Below are 26,144 nucleotides of genomic sequence, written 5' to 3'. Positions count from 1 at the left end.
AAAGAAAAGTAGAGAATAAAAAGAAGACCCCAGTCATAAAATGAGTTTTAGACTCACATATCATGTTACCTTTGAGATGGAAAATATTTAATAAGTTTAAATTACTTAATGACTATGATCAGTCATAGTTTATTAAGAGACACTTAGATTTGGGTGGTTATACATAACCCAGTCTTTGAAATTGGTTGATGTGAAAGGAAAGGGTTGTTTCCTCCTATATTGTGTCTCTTAATGCCAGGGTCAAACAGTGGACATTGTGCTTGTTAACCAGTCTGAATCAGTATGGTAATGTTTAATTCCTAGCAAGAGTAATTTCAACATGTAAAATTTTTGAGTTAGATTTCATTATCAGTTTTAAAAATATTCATCATCATGTAAGGATTGTTTAAATTATTCTACTTTTCGACAGCAATCCCCAAAATTGATGAGAATGACTAATCCACGTTCTTTGTTGAGACACAAATACCTAATGAGGTAAAAAAAGGCAGAAAAGTTTTCTTTCTTTGAGCCAATAGTAAATGTCAAGGGCATGTAGTATTTGTTAATTCTGTAAAATACTCATGTAGTTATTATACCATTAAAATATAGTCATTAACTGTGAAATATTTTGCATCCTTCATTAATCTCAGTCATGAGTTACTCTTTATGACATCTCTATATTTGAGATGTACAAATTTAATTTGTGGAAAGGAAAACTTATAAACAAAAAAAAGGTGATTTTTGTGTAGGCTGCGTTAAGCCTGACAGAGGTGAGCTTGAGGATCTGAGTTTCTAATTCCAAAGTTCTGCATTTGCAACTGTCATAGGGAATAGTTTTCTGGTTATTTTTAAAACTAGGCAGTGTAGGGGTAGTGAGTCATGAATCATTATAAAATGGTGATTATTTTAAGCATGTATTAAGTGTAAATATTTTACATATTGGAGTATTTTAAATTCACCAAGTCTAAAAATGCTGTGAGAGGAGAGGATGGTGAGAGTTAACTTACTTTATGTGATGATCTAAAATTTATTCAACCTCATTGTTTACCATGGATCTTTTTTGACTTTATTTTACATTAAAAATTATATGTGCTCTTTTCTTGGTCTTCCTTTTGTAGATACTTTAACAGTTCATTTCCAGTTCATTAGGTTTTCAAAAAAGAGCTATTGTGTTTATTCATCTTCAGCTTATGTGTTTCTCTGGATTTCAGAACATTATCTTGAAAAACAAATATATATGCATGTATATATATGAAGAATGAGCTTGAACAAGCAGTAAAAATGAATTAAATAAAAAGCCTTTTTTTTTTTTTTTTCTTTTTGCGGTATGCGGGCCTCTCACTGCTGTGGCCTCTCCCGTCGCGGAGCACAGGCTCCGGACGCGCAGGCTCCGGACGCGCAGGCTCAGCGGCCATGGCTCACGGGCCCAGCCGCTCCGCGGCATATGGGATCCTCCCAGACCGGGGCACGAACCCGTATCCCCTGCATCGGCAGGCGGACTCTCAACCACTGCGCCACCAGGGAGGCCCTAAAAAGCCTTTTTAAGGGTTGATGTTTTATAAAGTTTAAGGTGTTTGTATGTGCGCTTTTTTTTTACACTCACAGGGTTTGGGTACTAACTTTATCTGCTTTTTTTTTTTTTTAATTACTGTGTGTCAAGTAATTTACAAAACTTGCAGTATCGCAGCAATTGTGATTTCTGAATTCTAGAAATGTCCAAAGTAGGTTTGTATGCCTAAAAGATCAGCACATTTGAAATCATCAAATAGTGTTGTTTCATTAACCCATGATGTTATTCATTTTAGATGATAATTTAGCTATGTGTTTTTTTCCAGAATTTACATTTGAAACATGAAACTCTAACATTCATGATACCTTCCGTAACAAAAACTGTAAGATTTAGAGATTCTTTTAAATTTTAATTTATGGACTTAATATAATCAAATCCATGCAGATTGAAACATGGATGGATGAAAAGAATGGTAGGACATTCTTATTGAGTCAGGGTATCGTGGTATTCAAATCCTGGCTTTTATAGTTAATAATATGGCCTCTTTGGATCAGGAATTTAATCTCTTTTCCTCAGATATCCTAACTTACAGCAGAAGAGTCAAATTCTATGAATAAGTGAAAAAATAATTTTATGATATTTTACATAGGATACTTTTATCTCTGAGTGTTTTCCTTTGCTTTGACAAGTATTTTTTTAAAAACAGTGACAAATATTATAACAGAGTTTCAAACTGAACCTACACTCATTATATCCTTTATTATATGTTTTGCTTCTTTCTTGTCTCTTTTAAATTTACTGCTTTAATAGGTTTTCTCTTTGATCATTTCCTAGTGTTATATGACTCTAGGATCCTTGATCCTTAATTGCTTGGCCATGAACAGTTCCAGTTGGTCATAAATTTATGGGCTTAGCTTTCTTTTTTAAACAGAGATTACCATTGGGGAAATATTAAAGCCAGCCAACTTTCAGCAATTTTCTCTTTTTTTTTTTCCCCAGGACAGATTTTAAATGTTTGTAGTTAAATTGTTTGACTTTTTTGAGTCTTTGCTGATCTGGTTAATGGAAATATACATTTGCCATGTTATAGTGTTTTAGAAACTATTTTCACATGTAATGTAAAATTAATCTCTTGAGGGTCTGTAATAAAACACATTTATATTACCACTAATCATTTTTATTTAGTAATTATATTTGTGTTATTTTTTAATCCTGCTCTTATAGCTTTTTGACTTTTTGATCAGTCATTTTTAATCAGTAGTTCAAATTCATTTATTTGTTTGTAGCTGGAGATTTAGATTTTGGAGTCATCATAATGTCATTGGAATAGTATTTTAAACTATGAAAGTGAATAAAATATTCCTGGGGAAAGCATATAGAATAAGAGGGAAAATACCAAAGATGAAATGCTTTAAGGATGGCCAGAGATAGAGGAAAGCACATCTCTGTGTGTGGAATATGAAACTGTGCTATGGTGATAATGAGTTTGCTCAAAGATGACTTCATTTCGTGTTTCAAGTTCTTAAAGGGGCAAAGAGAAAATTGCACATGAAAGTGTAAGCTAAAGTGAAATTAAAGTCTACAGAAAAATAATAATACTAGAGGAGGTAATTTCTGATTCTTCGTTGTCCATAGAAGACACAAAGCCATTCAGGTGTCAGCAGTGGGAGGTTGAGAGAAGAGACAGTCAAATTGGATCAACTTAATGAACCTAGAATTGTCTGTATCGAATTCTTCTAGCCTTAAATTTGCCCACATGATGTGGGAGTGCCTTTATGGTCAGTTATACAGAATATTCTGTTGCCTCCTGCATTTTTGATAGTGTCTAGTTTCAAGTGTCTAGTCTCTGTGTTACAGAGGCAGCTTCTCTCTCTTTGTCCTGGCCCAGTAGAGGGAGACTGTCATGTAAGGGGAGCACCAGCAGGCAGGGGACATGGGGGTAGTTCGGTTACTAACCCTGTGGCTTTAGATTAGACCTTTGTCATCACTGTTCCACAGAGTCTTCATCTTCTCAGCATGGACAGTAAGAATGCTTGCCTGCCTGATGTTTTAAGTGTGTAGTGGGTTTATCCTAAAAAGTAAGATCTTTGTGAACCACAGTTATAAAATTTAAATTGTATACAGTTGACCCTTGAACAACACAAGGGTTAGTCGAAAATTGGCGTATAACTTTACAGTCGGCTTTCCATATCCATGGTTCCTCCATCTCCAAAGTTCTGCATCCATGGTTTCAACCAATCACGATCAGGTAGTGCTGTATTATTTACTGGAAAAAACCCACATGTAAGTGGACCTGCCCAATTCAAACCCCATGTTTTTCACAGGTCAACTGTACATACAGAATTTTTTGTTATTGCCCTGTGTTTCAGTAGTAAATTATGTGGTTCTACTTTTATCTTTATAAAATTGGGATTAGAATTACCTCCTGAAGACATATTAATAATGAACTCTTTAAGCAGAGGAAAGATAATTTTAGAAAGTACGAAGGAATGAGATCCAGAACATTTGTGAGTTATTTCCTAAATCCTGATTTTCTAAGTCACTAGTTCTCAAAATGTGATACCTGCCCCTCAGCATCACTTGGGAACTTGTCAGTAATGCAGACTGTGGGGCCCCATCCTAGACCTACTGAGTCAGAAATTCTAGAGGGTGGGGTCCAGCAATGTGTTTCAGTAGCCTTCCAGATGATTCTAATGTCTATGAAAGTTTGAGAATCACTGCTCTGGCTGATTAAATTTTCCTACTTAGAATGCAGTTTTAATTCCACTCTTGTTTATGTGGAAAGCTAAATGCAACTCATTCCCCACTGAAAAGGTAAATTAATTGCTCTAGTTGGTTTCATTAATTCAGAGACCTAACATATCGTTACAGTAGAATTGCATGTAACTAAATGTAAAACTGGAAAAATGTTGAGTAACATCTTTGGAAGTTAGTTTCCACTTAATCGAGAGTGAGAATAGATCTAACTTTTAAGGATTTTTGCAGCTTTAGAATGATGTGTTTCTTTAGATTTGCTAAAAAGACAGTAACCGCCAGTTATGCAACTTACATTCATTCATAAAGATATAAACTAACATGTGCCTTTTTAAAACCTGAATTTACTTTTATTCTGCCTTGGTGAGTAGAAACTTCTAGGCAGAAAAAAATCTGTGAATATCATCAGAAAGCACTGAACTGTGTACACCTGATCTTTGTCTCCTGAAAACTTAGACTATAACATAGTTTTTAAAAAAGATTTTCAGTTTCTTCCTTCTTTCCCTCAAAAGGACAATGCTTCATTTACCAAACAAACAAACTTGATGTTACTGAAGTGAAATATCTATCTATTACCTCAAAGGATCTAGAAGGAACTCTTTTTAGGTACACTTATATATGATTGGAAATTATTTGTAAATACTCATCCATACTAGACTGGGGTTTTTTCCTTATATTCAAGAAATACTACTTTCTAATTTAGAGATGTAGTTGGTTGAATTTCATAATAGACGATAGCTGTGCTCTCTTTTATGCTTATATGAATGTGGGAATGGAATTTAACTTTTCCTTCCAGAAGTAATAAAGGGGGATGATAAACATTATTGTAAGATAAATTGAATTTATATCAACAATTAGAGATTAAAAAGGCTTATGCTTTTTCCTGGCAAAACATGTACCATGTCATCTTTCAGTTTAAATGCCAACTACAGTAACAAAATACAAAGTATAGTTTACCGCATGCCAATATTTGTTCCCCGTGAATTTCTCTCTTGAAAAATTCAGAGCATGTTTTTTGAAGAGGAAATATTTGGCTTGTAGGGAGAAATGGGAAATCTGAGCTTAGATGTATAAGGAAGGAAAGTGCCATATTAGGAAACATGGATATGATTAAATGCATGTGGGAATAACACTTGAATATGGGAAAAAGACTTGAATCAGTTGGTACTAATTATATGGATAATATTACAATCTGATAATGCTGTGATATATTTACACTCTAAATTCCATTATCAATTAAATCCTTGTTTAATTGCATCATTGATCTCTCAAAGAGCAAATAGTTGAAATATTTTGATGGTTTATTATCTTAATATTCTGCTGAATGCTGAAAGTCAGAGCCTTACACTTTGGAAGGTGTGCCGTTCCTGCACATATGGGGAGGATTTTAACAAATGTCTCTTCAGTACGGCCAGTGTTTCCCGAGTAGCAGAACTGGCTTATGACTTATTTTCAGATATTATATTTTGTTTCTATGAACTGCCATGTATTTAATTCCAGGGGTGTAATGATTAAAGTGTCTTCTGCATCTGATGATACATATAATTTTTATAACAATTTACAAGTTTGAAGTACCTTCAAATTTATGTTGCACAGTCACCATAGCAGTCCTGTTAGACACTCATTAATGCTCCCTGTTTAGAGATGAGAAAACACTCAATTATCCCTAGTTTGCAACTTTTAGTGTAAGCTTCCATAATGGCTTGAGGGTGTGTGAACTCAGCATATAGCCCATTTTCTCCATCCTTGACTGTCAGTTATAGATTCAGGCATTAACCCAGGTACTCTACATGTTATTTTAGCTCTCACAAGAATTTGTCTCCAGAGGTATCACTGACCTAATTTAAAGATGAGGAAACTAATGGTCAAAGGTGGTTAGCATGGGAGAGAAGTCTGGTAGGTGGTTAATAATAGCTCATGCACTTAGGATTAGGCTACCTGGGTTCTTATCTAGGCTCTACCACTTAAAGCTAGAACCTTGGGAAAGTTTCCTAACCTCCTTAAGTCTCAGTTTCCTAATCTACTGAAAGGACAGTAAGGCCAGTCCCATAGAACTCTTATGAAGATTAAATAAATAAGACGTAATACATGGAGACTGCCTGGCATACAGTGTGGGCTCTAAGTATCACATATTATTATGAAGGAAATTATTTAAGGCCACTCAGATGGTAGGAAGGCATATCCCCACATCATCTTCTTACTCTTCTATTGCTTTCTGATCAGGGCAAGAAATGTACATGTGAAAGTGAGTAGTATTAATTAATACATCTTCCAGTAACTTTAAGAAGGGAGAGGTGGTAGGTATGAGATCAAGAAATAGAGGACAAACTTCATGGAAAGGCAAAAATTACATAGTTTGGGTCAGGTGGCTAGGACATAAAATAAGTTTTCTAAAAAGTCATATTAGTATTTTTTAGATGAGAATGGGAAGGGAGTGCATCCTTCCTCGACTCCTCTTTGCACAATATTTACTTAAATTCTTAACTGATTAATTATTAGCCTTAAACAAGAGATCAACAGAAATACTTGTTTGCCTCTTTTTGGAAGAACCCTCCAGTGATGCTTCCCCCAAATGCACTTACCACTTTTCCTACTTAAGCAGTAGTTATACATACGTATTAAATATTGTCCTTCTAACATTTAGAATTGTAAGCATTGTTGTTTAGAAAGAATTCATTCTTTTTCAAGTTCCTCTAATACTTTAATTAAATTCCATCCTGGTACTTAATATTTTTGACATTCTTTACTAATATTTTTGACATTCTTTTCTAGTTCTTCATTTCCATAGCTTATAGGCCCTACTTAAAGGCAGAGTCTGTCTAATGTCTAATTAAATTGGCTAATATCCCCAATACAAGACCAGAAACAAATTGTAAGTTACTGAGATGAATGGCCTCTTTCATTTCTTATTCAGCTTCTCAGTGGTCCAGTAACTCTAGTGGAAACTGACATCATTCCACTGATTAAAAAGTTAATTTTAAAAGATTCCTAATAAGAAAATTTAGACATTGTAAATTTGACACAATTAATATCTATCCATTTTTAGGACGACTTTGCTTCTTTCATAATGTCAGCGTTTGGGTTTTGTTGTTTTCTTTCTAATAGCAAATCTTACTGATATTTGGTATAACTCTTAAATTGTGCCTCGTACTGGAGCTTTTGGAAAAGTAGGAGAGTGTAGTTAACGCTTACATTGTGAGGTTTTAATGTGTTCAAGCAACTGTGGCCACTGGAAAGCAAGGAACAACAAAGCTTACAGGATAGAAAGGGAGGAAAGCCCTCTCTGTCCTTTACCTTTCAACGAGAAAAGATTAAGCCTTTCCTTTGGTCTTGGTTAACTGTTAGATCAGTTAATTTACCTCAAACTATATTTTGGCCTAAGGAAATCTGTTCTGTGGCCTTTTGGAATTGTTATATTCAGAGGCCAGGTTTTTGGCTTCTTGTTTCAAAGAGATATGCTTCAAGTTCTGCAAAGGCAAGGACTTGGCATAAGAGTCCAGTGTGACACATGCACCGATGGTTTACCAGAAAATATGCTTCACACATGAAAATGTTTTATATGTGATGCTTTGCTCAAACTGAGAGAAAAATCTGGTTATTAATATATCTCCAGCTTATCACTGAGCCAGATTATCCTTAGCGCTTAAAAATCTAATGAAATAAGAAATCTTAAAAGGAACGTCACAGTTGGTTTGGCTTAATGGTTTCTCTTATTTTAAATATCACAGGTTAAAAAAAGATCAGAAAAATAGAAAGGTGGTGTAATAGTGTCTAAAAGTTTAAACTTTATAACAGGGCAATCTATGAGCTTTGGGAAATACTGCTAATAATTAAAGCTACCAACTAATATTGAGCTGCTCTATGTCAGGAACTTCACATATATTCTAATTATTCTTCACAATGGCCCTGCAGGGTGTTTTTGTTTGTTTGCTTTTTCAATTACTACTTTACATATTAGGAGACAGGCTCAGAAAGCTCACACATTTAGGAAAAGGCAGAGCTGAGATTTGAACTCAGCTCTGTCAGGTACCAATGTCCATCCACTTGTTTTAACTGAGAAAACATTTGAGAGTGCTTGGAAAAATGCTAAATAAGTAAATGGTAGCAATTATTATTTCTGTTCAGCTGTGCTGCCTCCCAGACTATAAATGCATGCACACACACACAATGCGGAGAGAGATGGGAAGGTGGGGAGATGCAGCATTACAGCGTGCTACCCTCTATAGTAAGCATCCCACCATCCTGTCAGACTCCCGTTCACATATGCAATCCATAAGCAACTAGAAGATGATAATGAAAGAGAAGCCACATTACAAGGTGTAATACCTAGGAATAGACATAAAAATACTTTTTTGTGGAGAACTTCAAAACATTCTAGTGGGACAAAAAATACAGACTTGAACAAATGGGAAAACATACATGTTCTCAGATTGATTCAACATCATAAAGACATTAATTCTCCATGAATTGATCTATAAATTTAATGTGAACTTAATAATACTACTAACAGTTTTTTTACCTTAAAACTAGACAAGAGGATCCTAACCTCAGTGGACATATATTTCTTAATAAGGCATTTGGTTGATTCTTCTCACCACCCAGTAGTTCACAGCTGTTAAGATAAATATGTAGAGACATATTAAAAATATTTTTATAGGTTAGGTTGTGAGGAACCTTATTCTCCTAAATAGATAAGAACTGGAGGAGTGTTTATAGCAATGTCATGGCAATTCTTTGAAACTCCTCAAGTAATATGCGAAAAATCATATAGTGAACTCATCAAAAGTTATTTTTAAGAACCTGTCAGGGACTTCCCTGGTGGCACAGTGGTTAAGAATCTGCCTGCCAACGCAGGGGACATGGGTTCCATCTCTGGTCCGGGAAGATCCCATATGCCGCGGAGCAACTAAGCCTGTGCGCCACAAGTACTGAGCCTGCGAGCCACAACTGCTGAAGCCCGCGCTTAGATCCTGTGCTCAGCAACAAGAGAAACCACCACAATGAGGAGCCCGCACACCAACGAAGAGTAGCCCCCCTCGCTGCAACTAGAGAAAGCCCGCGCAGCAACGAAGACTCAATGCAGCCAAAAAAAACAAAAAAAAAAACCCAATCTGTCAGCTGACTGGAAACCACCCATTGGCAAAGGATTGTTCACTTAGTTACTGTAGTACCGGTAGATACCAATTTTTCAAATTATCTCTGTGTTTGGTGTACAGAGGTTTTTATTATAGCTCTTTGAAACTGCTTATTTTAAAAACCACGTATACTATATCATTGTTTTTCCCTTTTTTTCATAGTTGCATTAAAGTCCACCCCAGCTGACAGAAATGGAGGCCAGGACAACTGTAGAACAAAATTCAGAGAAGGCCTGAACTTGCAGGAAGGAGAATTCTTACTGCAGGTAAATTGTAGTAAATATAGTTCGTTTTCATTAGGACAATTATAAATGGAGAATTAATTAACAGCCTTTTAATTATCCCCAGTTTATTTAGGACTCACCCAGCGTTTCATACCACTTTCATCTGAAGTACAATAGTGGTATAATGTTAGTATTGTACATGAAAAAATGGAATTTTATGAAGTATATTTATTAGAAGTCTAGTTATCACTTTCTGTGTTGCATTTCTTTAAATAGCAAGAACTCCTAGATTATTTTAAAGGTTCTCATTTAAGACATTGGATTTACGTATATGTTTTGAGGAATATAGCTCCATTAAAATAATTTTATTTGTTAAATAGTTTGAAATTGTTCTTAACCTGAAGTTTATTTTTTTCAATGTGTTCTTATAACTATATTTTCTTTTAGCATCTATGTGTGACTTATCAACTTGCTACAGATGTGCTAGAACTTGGAGAGTTTCTAGTAGATTTGTCTATAAAAGTATTTTAAATCTTTTCCAATTTTTCTTTCTTTTGGATCTGATACAATGCTCGATTCTCAGTTAAAATCCTCAGGTATTTATCTTATTAAAGAAAGACAGAATGAAGATGTGTGCTATAAAGAATATATATATATGTATAACTGCATCACTTTGCTGTACACCTGAAACTAACTCAACACTGTAAATTAACTATACTTCAATTTAAAAAATGGTAAAAAAAAAAAGAAACTCGTTAAATAAAATAAAACAAAACAGAAAAGATGTGTGCTATAATCTGCGCTATTACTATTACATAATAATTTTCAATTCTTCCCAGTGAACTGAGTGGAGAACTTAATTTGCCATTGTGACAAAAAGTAGCCGTAAGTTTCAGTAACTCCATTCATTCAGTAAATGCTTAAGTGTAACCTAACAATTTATAAGATTTTATTATAATTTTGTAATTGTGTTCAAATCCCTGATACCGAAAATTAACTTTTGCTTCCATTATGTTAGAAAAAATTAAATATATTCAACCATGAGTCGTCCTCCTCCTGCCTCTAGCTGAGGATTTTTATGTATATTAGCTGAAACGTAAAGACCCCATATTCAGGTCACACGAAGCATTCTAATAATTGCTGCTTAATGTGATTAAGCACGCATCTTAGTTTATGTAGTCAAGTAATAAGGAAGTTCTTTATCTCAAGTGAAAATAGACAAATGTGGCATGCTTAACACTTGTTAAACTGCTTTAAATTATGGGCCAGTGATTATTTTTTTAACATCTTTATTGGAGTATAATTGCTTTACAATGGTGTGTTAGTTTCCACTGTATAACAAAGTGAGTCAGCTATATGTATACATATATCCCCATATCCCCTCCTCCATGCGTCTCCCTCCCACCCTCCCTATTCCACCCCTCTAGATGGTCACAAAGCACTGAGCTGAGCTCCCTGTGCTATGCAGCTGCTTCCCACTAGCTATCTATCTTACATTTGGTAGTGTATATACGTCCATGCCACTCTCACTTCATCCCAGGTTACCCTTCCCCCTCCCCGTGTCCTCAAGTCCATTCTCTACATCTGTGTCTTTATTCCAGTCCTGCCCCTGCGTTCTTCAGAACCATCTTTTTTCTTTTAAGATTTCATATATGTGTTGGCATACGATACTTGTTTTTCTCTTTCTAACTTACTTCATTCTGTATGACAGTCTCTAGGTCCATCCATCTCACTGGAAATAACTCAATTTCATTTCTTTTTATGGCTGAGTAATATTCCATGGTATATATATGCCACATGTTCTTTATCCATTCATCTGTTGATGGACACTTCGGTTGCTTCCATGTCCTGGCTATTGAAAATAGTGCTGCAATTAACATTCTGGTACATGACTCTTTTTGAATTATGGTTTTCTCAGGGTATATGCCCAGGAGTGGGATTGCTGGGTCATATAGTATTTCTATTTTTTCTTTTCTAAGGAATCTCCATACTGTTCTCCATAGTGGCTGTATCAATTTACATTCCCACCAACAGTGCAAGAGGGTTCCCTTTTCTCCACACCCACTACAGCATTTATTGTTTGTAGGCTTTTTGATGATGGCCATTCTGACTGGTGTGAGGTGATACCTCATTGTAGTTTTGATATGCATTTCTCTAATGATTAGTGATGTTGAGCATCCTTTCATGTGTTTGTTGGCATTCTGTATATATTCTTTGGAGAAATGTCTATTTAGGTCTTCTGCCCATTTTTGGATTGGGTTGTTTGGTTTTTTTTGATATTGAGCTGCATGAGCTGCTTGTCAATTTTGGAGATGAATCCTTTGTCAGTTGCTTCGTTTGCAAGTATTTTCTCCCATTCTGAGGGGTGTCTTTTTGTCTTGTTTATGGTTTCCTTTGCTGTGCAAAAGCTTTAAGTTTCATTAGGTCCCATTTGTTTATTTTTGTTTTTTATTTCCAATTCTCTAGCAGGTGGGTCAAAAAGGATCTTGCTGTGATTTATGTCATAGAGTGTTCTGCCTATGTTTTCTTCTAAGAGTTTTATAGTGTCTGGCCTTACAGTTAGGCCTTTAATCCATTTTGAGTTTATTTTTGTGTATGGTGTTAGGGAGTGTTCTAATTTCATTCTTTTACATGTAGATGTCCAGTTTTCCCAGCACCACTTATTAAAGAGGCTGTCTTTTCTCTATTGTATATTCTTGCCTCCTTTATCGAAAATAAGGTGACCATATGTGCGTGGGTTTATTTCTGGGCTTTCTATCCTGTTCCATTGATCTATATTTCTGTTTTTGTGCCAGTACCATACTCTCTTGATAACTGTAGCTTTGTAATATAGTCTGAAGTCTGGGCGTCTGATTATCCAGCTCCATTTTTCTTTCTCAAGATAGCTTTGGCTATTTGGGGTCTTTTGTGTTTCCATACAAATTGTGAAATTTTTTGTTCTAGTTCTGTGAAAAATGCCATTGGTAGTTTGATAGGGATTGCATTGAATCTGTAGATTGCTTTGGGTAGTATAGTCATTTTCACAGTGTTGATTCTTGCAGTCCAAGCATATGGTATATATCTCCATCTGTTTGTATCATTTTTAATTTCTTTCATCAGTATCTTATAGTTTTCTGCATGCAGGTCTTTTGTCTCCTTAGGTAGGTTTATTCCTAGGTATTTTATTCTTTTTGTTGCAGTGGTAAATGGGAGTGTTTCCTTAATTTCTCTTTCAGATTTTTCAGCATTAGTGTATAGAAATGCAAGAGATTTCTGTGCATTAATTTTGTATCCTGCTATTTTACCAAATTCATTGATTAGCTCTAGTAGTTTTCTGGTAGCGTCTTTAGGATTCTCTGTGTATAGTATCATGTCATCTGCAAACAGTGACAGTTTTACTTCTTCTTTTCCGATTGGGATTCCTTTTATTTCTTTTTCTTGTCTGATTGCTGTGGCTAAAACTTCCAAAACTATGTTGAATAATAGTGGTGAGAGTGGGCAACCTTGTCTTGTTCCTGATCTTAGTGGAAATGGCTTCGGCTTTTCAGCATTGAGAACGATGTTGGCTGTGGTTTTGTCATATATGGCCTTTATTATATTGAGGTAAATTCCTTCTATGCCTACTTTCTGGAGAGTTTTTATCATAAATGGGTGTTGAATTTTGTCAAACTTTTTTTGCATCTATTGAGATGATCATATGGTTTTTATCCTTCAGTTTGTTAATATGGTTTATCACATTCATTGATTTGCATATACTGAAGAATCCTTGCATTCCTGGGATAAATCCCACTTGATCATAGTGTATGACCCTTTTAATGTGCTGTTGGATTCTGTTTGGTAGTATTTTGTTGAGGATTTTCGCATCTATGTTCATCAGTGATATCTGGGCCCATGATTTTTATTTTTCCCTAGAATGTTTAGATAAATTGTAAACATATCCTATGTCAAGGACCCAGAATAAAAATATACCGTTGCAAAACTAGTGTTAACTTTTTAATTTTCTGAAGAGTGGAAATATTTAGGTATTTAAAATAAATGGTCTTGTCATTAATTCTGTTGGATGCCATTTGTATAGTATGTGATGCTTCCTCTATAGTAGGAAGCATCACACACTATACAATTTGCTTAGGGCCATAACCTCTTATCTCTTATGAAGAAGCTGAGCACATTGTAGACATGTGAAAATGGCATATTTCATTATACACAGTTGCCATAATGGCATCTTACTTTATATTTCCAACATGCGGTTATCACCTAGTTACCACTTAAATGCAGAGGATGTTTCCAGAGGTACAGTATACCATTTGGCTTGAAACTTTTGAAACGTAATCTTTTCCTTTGGTTTTAACAAAGGAGGCACATGAAGAAAATGTTACAAGATGTTTAATGAAAGGTTAAAATATTTATTTTCTTGATTAGCTTAAATTTGTTACTGTTTTATGAAGAATAAAAATAAAACAATAAAATAACTTTTTGTATCGTTTCATTATCTGTTATTTGCTTTAGTTGTTTATTTTCATATATTTAAATATGTTCTATCCATTGCTACTTAATACTGTGCTTATTAAAATCTGTAGCTTCATTTTTGAGATAACAGCAGTTGAAATTATAAATAACAGTACTAAGTGCAGTTTACTTCTCTTATTAAATAGTAAGTGAAGCTCAACATGATTTTCAGATAGAGAGATAGTTGTGACTTAGACCAAAGAATAATAATCTCTTTTATTAATATGTAATTACCAAATTAATTCCTTCTTTTAATTTACTAAGATAATAATTCAGTACAAGTAATAACCTTGCTCCACATGGTATTTAAGATCATTTAATATCCATATAATTGGTATGTATATATTCTTTTAAGATTGGTATGTATATATTCTTTTAAGAGTCTTTTTGTTTTATATCTGACAACTAACATTTGTCTAAGAGTGTTTACCTGTCATACCCTAAATTATCTTTGTGTCACCTGGCATGCACTAATGAGCTTATTGTACAGTACTAAATTCATTCCACTGTTCGAAAAACATGATATTCTACAAAATAATATGCATATGATCAATGGATACTATTTTCTAGAAGGAAGACATCTGCAAGATAAAAAAATGTGGTAATGGATATATACTATTACTGCCAGCTAAAACTTAAGAATACTCAATTTTTGGGGTGTAAATCATTAAACATTTAAGTTCTTGGTGGGTGCCATCGCCATTTTTCATCCTGGGGAAATTGCCGGGTTTTATAAGGCATAATATCTAAAGTCAAGGATCTTAGATCCCAGTTGTGATTACATGAGTTATAGGCATGCAACAGTTGGTGATCAGTAACACATAAAAGCAGTAGATCATGATATAACGTTAAGTGTGCAGGCTTTAGAGCTAGACAAAGTTTACCTTCTGGCTCAGCTTCTTCCTAGCTGTATGGCCGTGGGCAAGTTACTGTGCAGCTCTTTACCTCAGTTTCCTCGATTTAAAAACTGGAATATGACACCTACTTCAGTGGATTGCTGAGGGAATTAAAGTACTTGAATACATTAAATAAAAAGCATTTAGAAAGTGGCTGTTAAATAGTAGGTGCTGTTTGTTGTCTGCATAATTAAGTTCTCAGAAGTATAATATAGACCAGGGATCTTGAAGGTGAAAGGACTTTGAGGGAAAAGCAAGACAGTCACCGTATTTCTTTTACCTCATCTAACAGTGAGGGTATCTACAAGACTGTGTGGGCATCATAAGCACAGGCGCAGTAGCTTCTTCAGTTTTGAATCTCAGTACTTAGCATGCATCCTCTTTGGTATGCAATATTTCATTAAGTGTTGAATGAACTACTTGCTGTCGTTTATATATCTCTCTATAGTTCACAAAGCATGATCATGTAAATCTTTATCTGCTCATTTCCACAACCTCATATTATAGTAATGGTGCCTTACATGAATTGAGTGCCAGCTCTGTACCAGGCACTGTACAGTGCCTGTTTTTCAAACAATGACACTAAAGCTTGAAGGGGTAAATAACTTAATAAAACCACACAGTTAGTAAGAAACAGAAGAATCCAGTCCAAATTCTGACTCCAAACTATGTGGTTCTTAAACTAGACCATTCCACGTCTCATTTTACATGAAGAAGAGTGTCTCAGGAGGGTTTAACAATGATCACATAGCATAGAGTAAAACAAGTACGGAATTAAACTCAAGCAGGAAATAATGAGGGCTTTAGGAATTAAAATATGTGATCACAATTAATGTTTAGTTTGATCTAAATACTTTTATTACCTTAGGGTATAGAGATATTAACATTGGACTTGAACCACCACTAAAAGAATAGGAAAAGAGAGGATAACTTCTAAACTAAAAGAAAGAAGTAGTAATAAAAAATAATTGGCCCAAAGCAGGCAATATGGAAAGAAAAAGCAGCATAGTATAAGTGGAACTGATAAAAATAACACCTATAAAATGATAGCTTTAAACCTAAATATATTAGTAATTATATTAAATTTAAATGGACTATATTTGCTGTGTACTTGTCTTACATGTATTTGTTCTACATGTGTATTTTATGTAGAGTCCATTTGTGTACTCCTTTTCTAATAAAAAGTTTTTAAAAGTTTTATAATACTTTGAGAGCATCCACATTTCAAACTGTGTCAGTGCTTAAACTATCTTTGCACAGAGCTTTTCTTCTATCAAATTTTTTTATGGTTCTAATAAACATATTTACACACTATCTTCCTTTAAAAGCAGTGTGACAGATTACAGTAAATGATGTGTATACAATTATATTTAAAAAACATGTACAGTATATTTAAAACAAAATCTAAAGCATGAGGAAGAAGAAGAAATAAATATTAAAGTTATTGTGATTGAGTATTAAATTACTTCTAAGCTTTTCTTTGGCAGAATCAAAAGGTGTGAATAGATTCTTCTCCCTACTGGGGTGTGTGGTGTTTCTGCATTTGTGGAGTGTAATAATATTAACCATTTTAAAGATATTTTCGTCAATAAAAGTAACAGCCTTAACTGAAGTCAGTATTTATGGATGATAATATTTTTATTTAGTCACATTACTAATTTTGTAACTTTTTTCCTTGTAGGCACTGAATGGCTTTGTATTGGTTGTCACTACAGATGCTTTGGTCTTTTATGCTTCTTCTACTATACAAGATTACCTGGGGTTTCAGCAGGTAAATATATTTTTCTTAGGTCATTAAAAAAATTTTTTTTGAAAATTAATTTTCTACTTTTAATTTATCTTATACTTAGGGACACAAGCGATAATTTGTATATATAAAATATAATTAAAATACAGATGCTATAGAATAAAAAAGTATATGTTTGCAGCTAATATATTTTTATACTTTTAAAAATCTACTGCATTATAATTTCCTTAAGGGTGTATGTGAGTCATGGATTTTGTGTTTCTTCTTTCACTTATAAAGAACTCTTATGTATACAAAACTTTAGGGTAAGGGGCAGATAGGGTTTGGACAGGGGCAGACAGAATATTTACCATCAAATTAGTTATGGATACTGGAAGGTATATGACAACTATGAAATGAATGAGGTGATATGTAAAGGTATGAGCAAAATACTATGGCTTCTCCCTTTAATTCCGACTTGTATGGATTATGGAAGTTTTCCTGAAGGAAATGGTATTTAAGCTAACCTAAAGAAAGTGTAGGATCCGATGGGTGGACAATTGTGGAGGGAACACAGAGAAGAAAAGCTAGACGTACTGTAGACAGTAGGTTGGAAGGCCTTGAAGGAGGTGAGCGTGTTTGGTTTAATGTTACTGAGTGTATAGTGAATAAATGGAGTAATAAGGCGTTCGGCATATTTGAGGGGCAAGAACATCCAATATGACTTGAGAAGTTTATAAGTACACTTGAATCCTAACAACTCTTATGTATCAGTAGTTCTTACATTCTAATGTGCATAAGAATCACCTGAAGAACTTCATAAGATGTCATAAAATTGATGGGCCTCATTCCCATATAATCTGATTCAGTACGTCAGAGTGGGGCCCATGTATTTCATTTCTAACAAGCTCCCACGTGATGCCAAGACTGATGGTTGAATGGCACCGTCTGCACTGTTACATAGACTGAAGTTTAAATTATGTCATACACGCTATAGAAGCCACTAAATGTTTTTGTTAAAGGGAACGGGTATGCTCCAATCTATATTTCAGAAGATAACTCTGGCATTTTGTAATGGATGGCATAGAGATGACTTCATGCTAGAAGATAAAGTTCGTAGGAAGATTTAAGTCCAGATAGCTAAAGTGGTGGAATCTGGCTACTGACACAAAGCCTAACTTAAGTATTTTTGAACTTTAAAGAAAATATACTAATGTCCATGGAAAAGCCTGTTTGCAACTTAATTGCATAACTAGTTTAATTATTACTTGATGTGATTCATAACAGTTAAGAAATCAGAAAGATTAGCTGTTTCCCAATCTGTTTTTTTCTTCGTATATACATATAACCTGGATATTCTTTAAGAAAACATTCATATCTGACATTGGTGGTGGTTTATGGCACCATTTTTAAAACTGCATCTGGTGACTCACTAGTGGGTTATGAAATTGATATAGTGGATCACCATCAATCATTCCTTTTAGTTGCTTGAAATGAAATAAAATAGAAAACACAATATTGTCACACATACTTGGAATCTAGAAAAATGGCAGAGATGACCTTATTTGCTAAGCAGAAATAGAGACAGACATAGAACACAAATGTATGGATACCAGCGGGGAGAGGGGTGGGGTGGGAGGAATTCGGAGATTGCGGTTGACACATATACACTATTGATACTATGTATAAGATAGACAACTGATGGGAACATACTGTATAGCACAGAGAACTCTACTTAATGCACTGTGGTGACCTGAATGGGAGGGAAATACCAAAGAGAGGGTGTGTATGTGTGTGTGTGTGTGTGTGTGTGTGTGTGTGTATATATACATATGGCTGATTCATTTTGCTGTACAGTAGAAGCTAACAGGACATTGTAAACCAAATATACACCAATAAAAATAAATTTAAAAAATATTGTCACACATAAAAGAAGTGTTGTGAAACTTTTTTCCACGTGTGTATATATACACACACACACACACACACACACACACACACGACGGATAGAAAATGTATTTCTTGCCATGAGTTGCAATAAAAAAAATTAGAGCAATTCTGGTGGAAGGGCTAAGGGCTCAGCACTGTAGTAAATGCTGAGAAGCAAGAGGTGAAGGAGGGATTCTGACCTGGTAATGGCATGATCCCTTACTCTTATGGAATCTTCTAGAAGTAAAAATTTCATATAAGGAAAACTATTAGAGAGCAGTGAAGGAAATACATAATACTATCAAGCTTAGAGAAGTCAAATGCAGCTGGATGTTCAGACAAGGTTTTGTGGAAGAAGGAGGATTTTAAAAGATCAGTAAATAGATAAAAATCAGCAGAACTTAATGTGCTGCAATTAAGGCGTGGGAAGGTGACTTATTTCACTGAAAAGCATTCACACAGGGAAGTGATGTCAAGTAACTTTTGACTTGTCAATTACAGTGCTAGTCTCTTTCTAGCTTTTCCTATATTGGATTCCTGGAGAGCTTTGCAATCATTTCATTTGCGTTCATCACCACTAACAAGCACCCACTAATCTAGCAAGGTTTTGAAATTAGTAAGCCACATTTTTAAAAAATCAGTACTTCTTGTTAATTTCCTTGTACTTTTTTTCTTTAGTCTGATGTCATCCATCAGAGTGTGTATGAACTGATCCATACTGAAGACCGAGCTGAATTTCAGCGCCAGCTGCACTGGGCATTAAACCCTTCACAGTGTCCAGACTCTGGACAAAAAATTGATGGTAAGAATGTTGACCAAAAGATAGTGTTGGGGATTTTTTGATATAATTCTGTGAAAGAAGGCAGAGAACCTTTAGGGGCATAGAACTCCATGGTGAAGGTTGGGAAGAAGGGGAAAGACATGAATCTCTGGCTGTGGGCCAGAGCCAGGTCACAGGGAGCCTGGTGACCTAAGGGGGGTTTTGACAGATGACAGCCATTGATGAATTTCACGTGACAAAGTATAGCCATATACTCACTAATATATTGTATAAAAAGAACTCTTACACTATTGTGAAAAGGGGGAAGGAATGTACAAGGTTGATTCTGGAGTGTGCATAAATTGTTCTGTGTTTAAAATGCACCAAATATAAAAGCAGACTAGCATATGCAAGGATAAAAAACCTTCTTTCAATGCAAGCAGTGTTTTCACACATCTGTGAAAATGTTAAAAAGAAAAAAAGGCTTAGAAAATATAGAAATTGTTGACAGGATAGCTCAATAGAAATAAAAACAGCCGAATAGGTAAAGTTCTATGTAGTGAAAATGTTATTCAATAAGTTTTAATTCTTTTCACTAGCTCCCCTTCTGAAAGCGATTTTTCTTTTGTAATCCAAATACAGACTTCGGTTTAGAAATTAACACAAATTTCAGCTGTTCAAACACTTAATTTTACAGCAAAATGGGAAGTAACTTTGTGTTGCTATTATTTCTACAGAAGCTAATGGCCTCTCACAGCCAGCAGTCTATTATAACCCAGACCAGGTTCCTCTAGAGAACTCTTCGTCTATGGAAAGGTGCTTCGTTTGCCGACTAAGGTGTCTGCTGGATAATTCATCTGGTTTTCTGGTAAGGTGCAAAATCTTTTACTGCCATTTACTATTAAGTTTTAGAAAATTAAAAAGAAAAGTGAAACCAATTTAATTTGAATGTATTTGAGTTTAGGTTATAAAAATCTTCTAAATAATTTTATAAAGGATAGTAACGTTTTAAAAATATCTTCCATAACTCAAAATCTCTATCCTTTAGGATGCAGTAACAAAGACTGAGTGGAATAACAGGGAACTCTCTATCTTTCCCCTTTTTTTGGACTTTTTAGGTATAAGATAGAGAATTATATAGCACTTCTTTGGCAGCAGACTGCTTACCCTCCTTGGATTTAATGCCTGCCAAATGGAAAAATTATCACGGCCTTTTCCGCATGGCTGGAATAACTGCCGTGTAAAAAAGTGGTTGTGTCTTCATGATGGCAGGATCCTCCTTTAGTATGAAATGCTCTTGAGCAGTGTGAACTCCTGAGTAGGATGGCCAGGGAGCAGTGTAGGCAGGACGCTAAGAGTAGAGATGGCCCGGCCCGTCAGGTGCCTGTGTCTTGAAGATTGTGCACTCCACCAGGTACAGAAGAAGAGACAAAGCATGTTGCATATGACTTTTGTGACTTATCAGGAATTGGAAACATACTCAAATCTATTAGCAAACGATGATTTGTGTTGGTGTGTTTATTCCTGAAGATAGTTTTGCTGACCCAGAATTAGAACTGTGCTTTGAGCTAGTTTCCTAGTACTGATCATCAGTTAGTATGTATGTCTAGGTGGAATTTTTGTGTAATTGGGCCTTTTCTCCCTTGGGCTGCTCTCATATTGATGTCAGAATCATCCCTTGGCCTGGTACTGTTTTAAGTAACCAGATCATAGTCATGATTAAATTGTCTCTGTTTCCTCTGTCTTCTAAAATTATTCTTTAATAGAGTTGTGTGTTCTTTGTATGGCTTTATGATTCATTTTAGTGTTTTTAAACAGTTGTTTTATCTCTCTATAAAAGATTCCCATGAATTTTGAAATATACTGAGCTGTGGACTAATCCACAGACTATATCTGAAAATTAATATGTACTTGTGGCTTTATCACTATTCATTCGTTTAGGAAATAGAGTTTGAGTGTGCGGTATGCACGGACCCGTGCTAGGTGTGGATGGTAGGGCAGCCGCAAGGTCAGAAAACCATTAGGTCTTCCTTTTGTGACCTATTAAAGCACTGAGTGGTTCACTTACCAATGCCTTGAGGATAGCCCTCATACTACCTTTTAGGATATTTTTAATGGGCTTTCTGGGGAGAAAGGAATTCAAGTCACATTTGATAGCCTCATGAACTTTTATGGAATTATCAAGAACACTGGAAATGGCCTTGATGGAGCCTTTAAAAAGGAAACATTTTAAAGCGTTGATCTTAATGAACTGTGTTTTGGTTTTTTAAGGCAATGAATTTCCAAGGGAGATTGAAGTATCTTCACGGACAGAACAAGAAAGGGAAAGATGGATCAATACTTCCACCTCAGTTGGCTTTGTTTGCAATAGCTACTCCACTGCAGCCACCATCCATACTTGAAATCCGAACCAAAAATTTCATCTTTAGAACCAAACACAAGTTAGACTTTTCACCTACTGGTTGTGATGCCAAGTAAGTGAAACCTTTTCAGGTTTATTTTACCAAATGTATATTTTGTTGCAGTAAGTGTGTCTTAGCATGTATATATTTTCTATATGGTGTTGATTATAGTATTATTTATTATTATAGTAGCTATTATTATTTCATACTTTACAGCATAGCCTTTTAAAATAAAATTTCATCACGTTCACAAATCATTTTATTATTTTACAATATTTGACACAATTTCTGTATTATACAGATGATGTGTTTATATAAGATTCAGTATCCTGATGACATTTATTGTTGGCTTGTTTTACATTTTTAAATTATACAAACTTTGACTTTTAGCCCTAGATGTTTAGTAACCAAAGCATGTTGCTACTTTTCTCCTTCCTAATAACGGGAATGCAGACAGGTTTGAGAAGCCCTGCCCCTCAAAATGTAGTATAAGTATTCTAGAATTTAATTAGAGATTTTGTGTTTCACCTATATAATCTACTCTGTTAGACTGATCTTTAGCAACAATTTTCATGGTCTGTCTTTATTCAGGAGAAGAAAATAGTCTAAAAGTGAAATTTGCAACTATAAGCAAAAGAGAGCAGTTACAGAATTGTGTTTCTACCTGCTAGTGTGAAATTCTGAATGTCAACATAATACAGAAACTAGCATGTAACTAATGAATTGATGTTGGCTACTTCATTTTTGTTAAATTTTAATTTCATTCTTATTTTACCTTTTTTTTAAACAGAGGAAGAATTGTTTTAGGCTATACTGAAGCAGAGCTATGCATGAGAGGATCAGGATATCAATTTATTCATGCTGCTGATATGCTTTATTGTGCTGAGTACCATATCCGGAGTAAGTTGTAGTTTCTTATGAGCTTGGCTGTGAAAGCAGCTTATGCTCTAGTACGTGTTTCAAATTATTACTAATGTAATGTGTTTAAGGAAACTATTTGGATAAACTTCTCCTTAGTATCACACAATTATGATTAGCCTGAGTTACACTATTTATTAGCTGCCACACAGGAATTAAGTAGTTTAATTACTCTGAAAATGACCATTTTGCCCACGTTTTTGCTCAGAAGTTTTTTTAATGGCATCATTTTTAATTCTAAAATTTATGTTAATAGAGATTATGCTTTAAAAGTGTATAGTAAAATATTAGGCTGTAGGAAATGTTCCCTTTTTTTAAAACGAAAACAATTTTCCCTCCAAACTCTATACTCTCTTTTCATGTGTTACGAGAATTGTCCGACTTAATCTTTTCTTGAACCATTTAAATAATAAATTTAGTATGAAACAGGAAAAAATAGCAATGCTGAAGAAGTATTTTGATACATTTTAATACACTGTGCTTAAAAGTCATCAATATCTTTATCATCTTTGGTGATATGTGAATTACATCTAGAAATATTACAGAAATTATTGTGTTGATTTTGGATCTGATAATTTCTTTTTTGTTTTAGTGATTAAGACTGGAGAGACTGGCATGATAGTGTTCAGGCTTCTTACGAAAGACAATCGATGGACTTGGGTGCAGTCAAATGCACGCTTAGTTTATAAGAATGGAAGACCTGATTATATCATTGCAACTCAGAGACCTCTAACGTAAGCACAAAGACCTAGAACATTTCATGTTTTGGTTTTTTATTTTAATAACACTTTGGTTTATAAATTCTCCTACATGAAAACCTAAAAATAAATTTTAAGAGAATTTACACTGGAAATAACAATTGAAAGGTAATATGTACAGAAAGTAGAAGGCATAGGGTAAGGACACTGAGAAAACAGAGTTAACAGAGTCTGTTTAACAAAAGCTCTCACTTTTCCTTTGAGTATCTACAACCCTTATGTTTTGGAATGTCTTATTTTTATCATTCAATTGAAAATATTTGTTAGTATTTATTTTGACTTTTTTTAATTCATGAATTATTTAGAAATACAGTGTTATTATATCCTTTGTGCTATTTGTTAGGAGATTTTCTAGTTGTCTTTGTTACTTTAAGCTTAATTGCACTGAAGTTAGAGAATAGTCTCTGAATGATTTCAGTCCTTTGAAATTTGTGGTGGCTTATTTTATGATCTAGTATATGGTCGATGTTAAAATATCCCATGTGCTCTTATCAATACGTGTTCTGTTGTATGTATAGTGTTCTTTATATATCAGTGGTCTGGTTTGTGGTGTTCATGTTTTTATACATTTGATATTTTTGCTTGTTCTATTAGTTATTAAGAAGTTATGAGATCCACTGGAGCTCTTTACCTAATATGGATATTAAATTTTACATATATACACTCTGTGTAGTACATATGAACCTATAACTATGACATTTTCTCCATGCCTTGATTTATGAATTCCTTTCCCATGCAAAAATTTTTCATTTTCATATGTCAATCTTCCTTTAGAGCTTCTGGGTTTTATATTTTATTTCAAAGAGCCTCATTTTTTTATTTCAACAAGCCTCATGTTTATATTTGGATCTTTATTCCATTTGTAATCCATTTTTCAGGTAGGGATGGAACCTGAGTGTGAAATTAATGACTGTATTATTAAGTTTTTAGACAAATTCTAAATTAAATTTGTCTGAAAAACAATTTTAAGTACTTATCATCAAAAAGATATCTCTCAGGGCCTCCCTGGTGGCGCAGTGGTTGAGAGTCCGCCTGCCGATGCAGGGGATACGGGTTCGTGCCCCGGTCTGGGAGGATCCCATATGCCGCGGAGCGGCTGGGCCCGTGAGCCATGGCCGCTGGGCCTGCGCATCCGGAGCCTGTGCTCCGCAACGGGGGAGGCCACAACAGTGAGAGGCCCGCATACCGCAAAAAAAAAAAAAAAAAAAAAAGATATCTCTCAAAGTTCATGCTCCCTGCTATGAAACTCAACTACAGTGTATTTTGCTTGCTATTATTTTTTCTTTTCTAAAATTTCTTATTTTGAAATGTTTATGATGTGACTCTCCTTAACATACACAAACTTTCTTAGAGATGAAGAAGGAACAGAGCATCTACGAAAACGAAATATGAAGTTGCCTTTTATGTTTACCACTGGAGAAGCTGTTTTATATGAGGTAACCAACCCTTTTCCTCCCATAATGGATCCCTTACCAATAAGGACTAAAAATGGTGCTGGTGGAAAAGATTCTGCTACTAAGTCAACTCTAAATAAGGATTCCCTCCTGAATGCCATGATGCAACAAGATGAATCTATTTATCTCTATCCTGCTTCAAGTAGTACACCTTTTGAAAGAAACTTTTTCAATGACTCTCAGAATGAGTGCAGTAATTGGCAAAACAATGTTGCACCAATGGGAAGTGACAGTATCCTGAAACATGAGCAGATTGGCCAGTCTCAGGAGATGAACCCAACACTCTCTGGAGATCACGCAGGGCTCTTTCCAGATAATAGAAATAGTGACTTGTACAGCATTATGAAACACCTAGGCATTGATTTTGAAGATATCAAACACATGCAACAGAATGAGGAATTTTTCAGAACTGACTTTTCTGGTGAAGATGACTTCAGAGATATTGACTTAACAGATGAAATTCTGACCTACGTTGAAGACTCTTTAAATAAGTCTGCCTTGGGGTGTTCAGGTTACCATCAGCAACAGTCCATGGCTCTGAACCCAAGCTGCATGGTACAGGAGCACCTCCAGTTAGAACAGCAAGAGCAGCTACAGCACCATCCGAAGCACATAGCAGTGGAGCAGCAGCAACAGCTGTGTCAGAAAATGAAGCATATGCAAGTTAATGGCATGTTTGCAAACTGGAACTCTAGCCAATCCGTGCCTTTTAATTGTCCTCAGCAAGACTTGCAGCAGTACAATGTCTTTTCAGACTTACCTGGGACCAGTCAAGAGTTTCCCTACAAATCTGAGATTGATACTATGCCTTACGCACAGAACTTTATTCCCTGTAGTCAATCTGTGTTGCCGCCACATTCTAAGGGTACACAGTTAGACTTTCCCATTGGGGATTTTGAACCAGCCCCATACCCTACAACTTCTTCTAATTTAGAAGATTTTGTCACATGTTTACAAGTTCCTCAAAACCAAAAGCACGGACTCAATCCACAGTCAGCCCTAGTAACTCCTCAGACATGTTACGCCGGGGCTGTGTCCATGTACCAGTGCCAGCCAGAAGCTCAGCACAGCCATGTGGCTCAGATGCAGTACAACCCAACAATGCCAGGCCCGCAGGCATTTTTAAACAAGGTAAGGGTTTTATCAAACTGAATAAACCCTTTAGATGATTCTTCGTACATTATTAATTGAACCAAGTTATAAATTTTCTATGT

General features: G+C 35.0%; 1 protein-coding gene across 1 annotated transcript in view; it reads left to right on the top strand.

Moving 5' to 3' along the window:
• AHR (aryl hydrocarbon receptor) overlaps window positions 1-26,144 on the top strand; it is a 47,266-nt gene that overhangs the window by 18,339 nt on the left and 2,783 nt on the right. The window contains exons 3-10 of the mRNA XM_082633134.1: window positions 9,541-9,644; window positions 16,665-16,754; window positions 19,317-19,440; window positions 20,136-20,266; window positions 21,670-21,872; window positions 22,591-22,700; window positions 23,311-23,452; window positions 24,828-26,061. Of these exons, the coding sequence (XP_082489260.1) occupies window positions 9,541-9,644; window positions 16,665-16,754; window positions 19,317-19,440; window positions 20,136-20,266; window positions 21,670-21,872; window positions 22,591-22,700; window positions 23,311-23,452; window positions 24,828-26,061 (2,138 nt within the window). The remainder of the gene's footprint in view (window positions 1-9,540; window positions 9,645-16,664; window positions 16,755-19,316; window positions 19,441-20,135; window positions 20,267-21,669; window positions 21,873-22,590; window positions 22,701-23,310; window positions 23,453-24,827; window positions 26,062-26,144) is intronic.

This window comes from Mesoplodon mirus, assembly GCF_964341445.2.
Source record: "Mesoplodon mirus genome assembly, chromosome: 9".
Taxonomy (NCBI): Eukaryota; Metazoa; Chordata; class Mammalia; order Artiodactyla; family Ziphiidae; genus Mesoplodon; species Mesoplodon mirus.
Note: the sequence above shows the minus strand (reverse complement) of the source record. Positions and strands in the feature narration are given on the sequence as shown.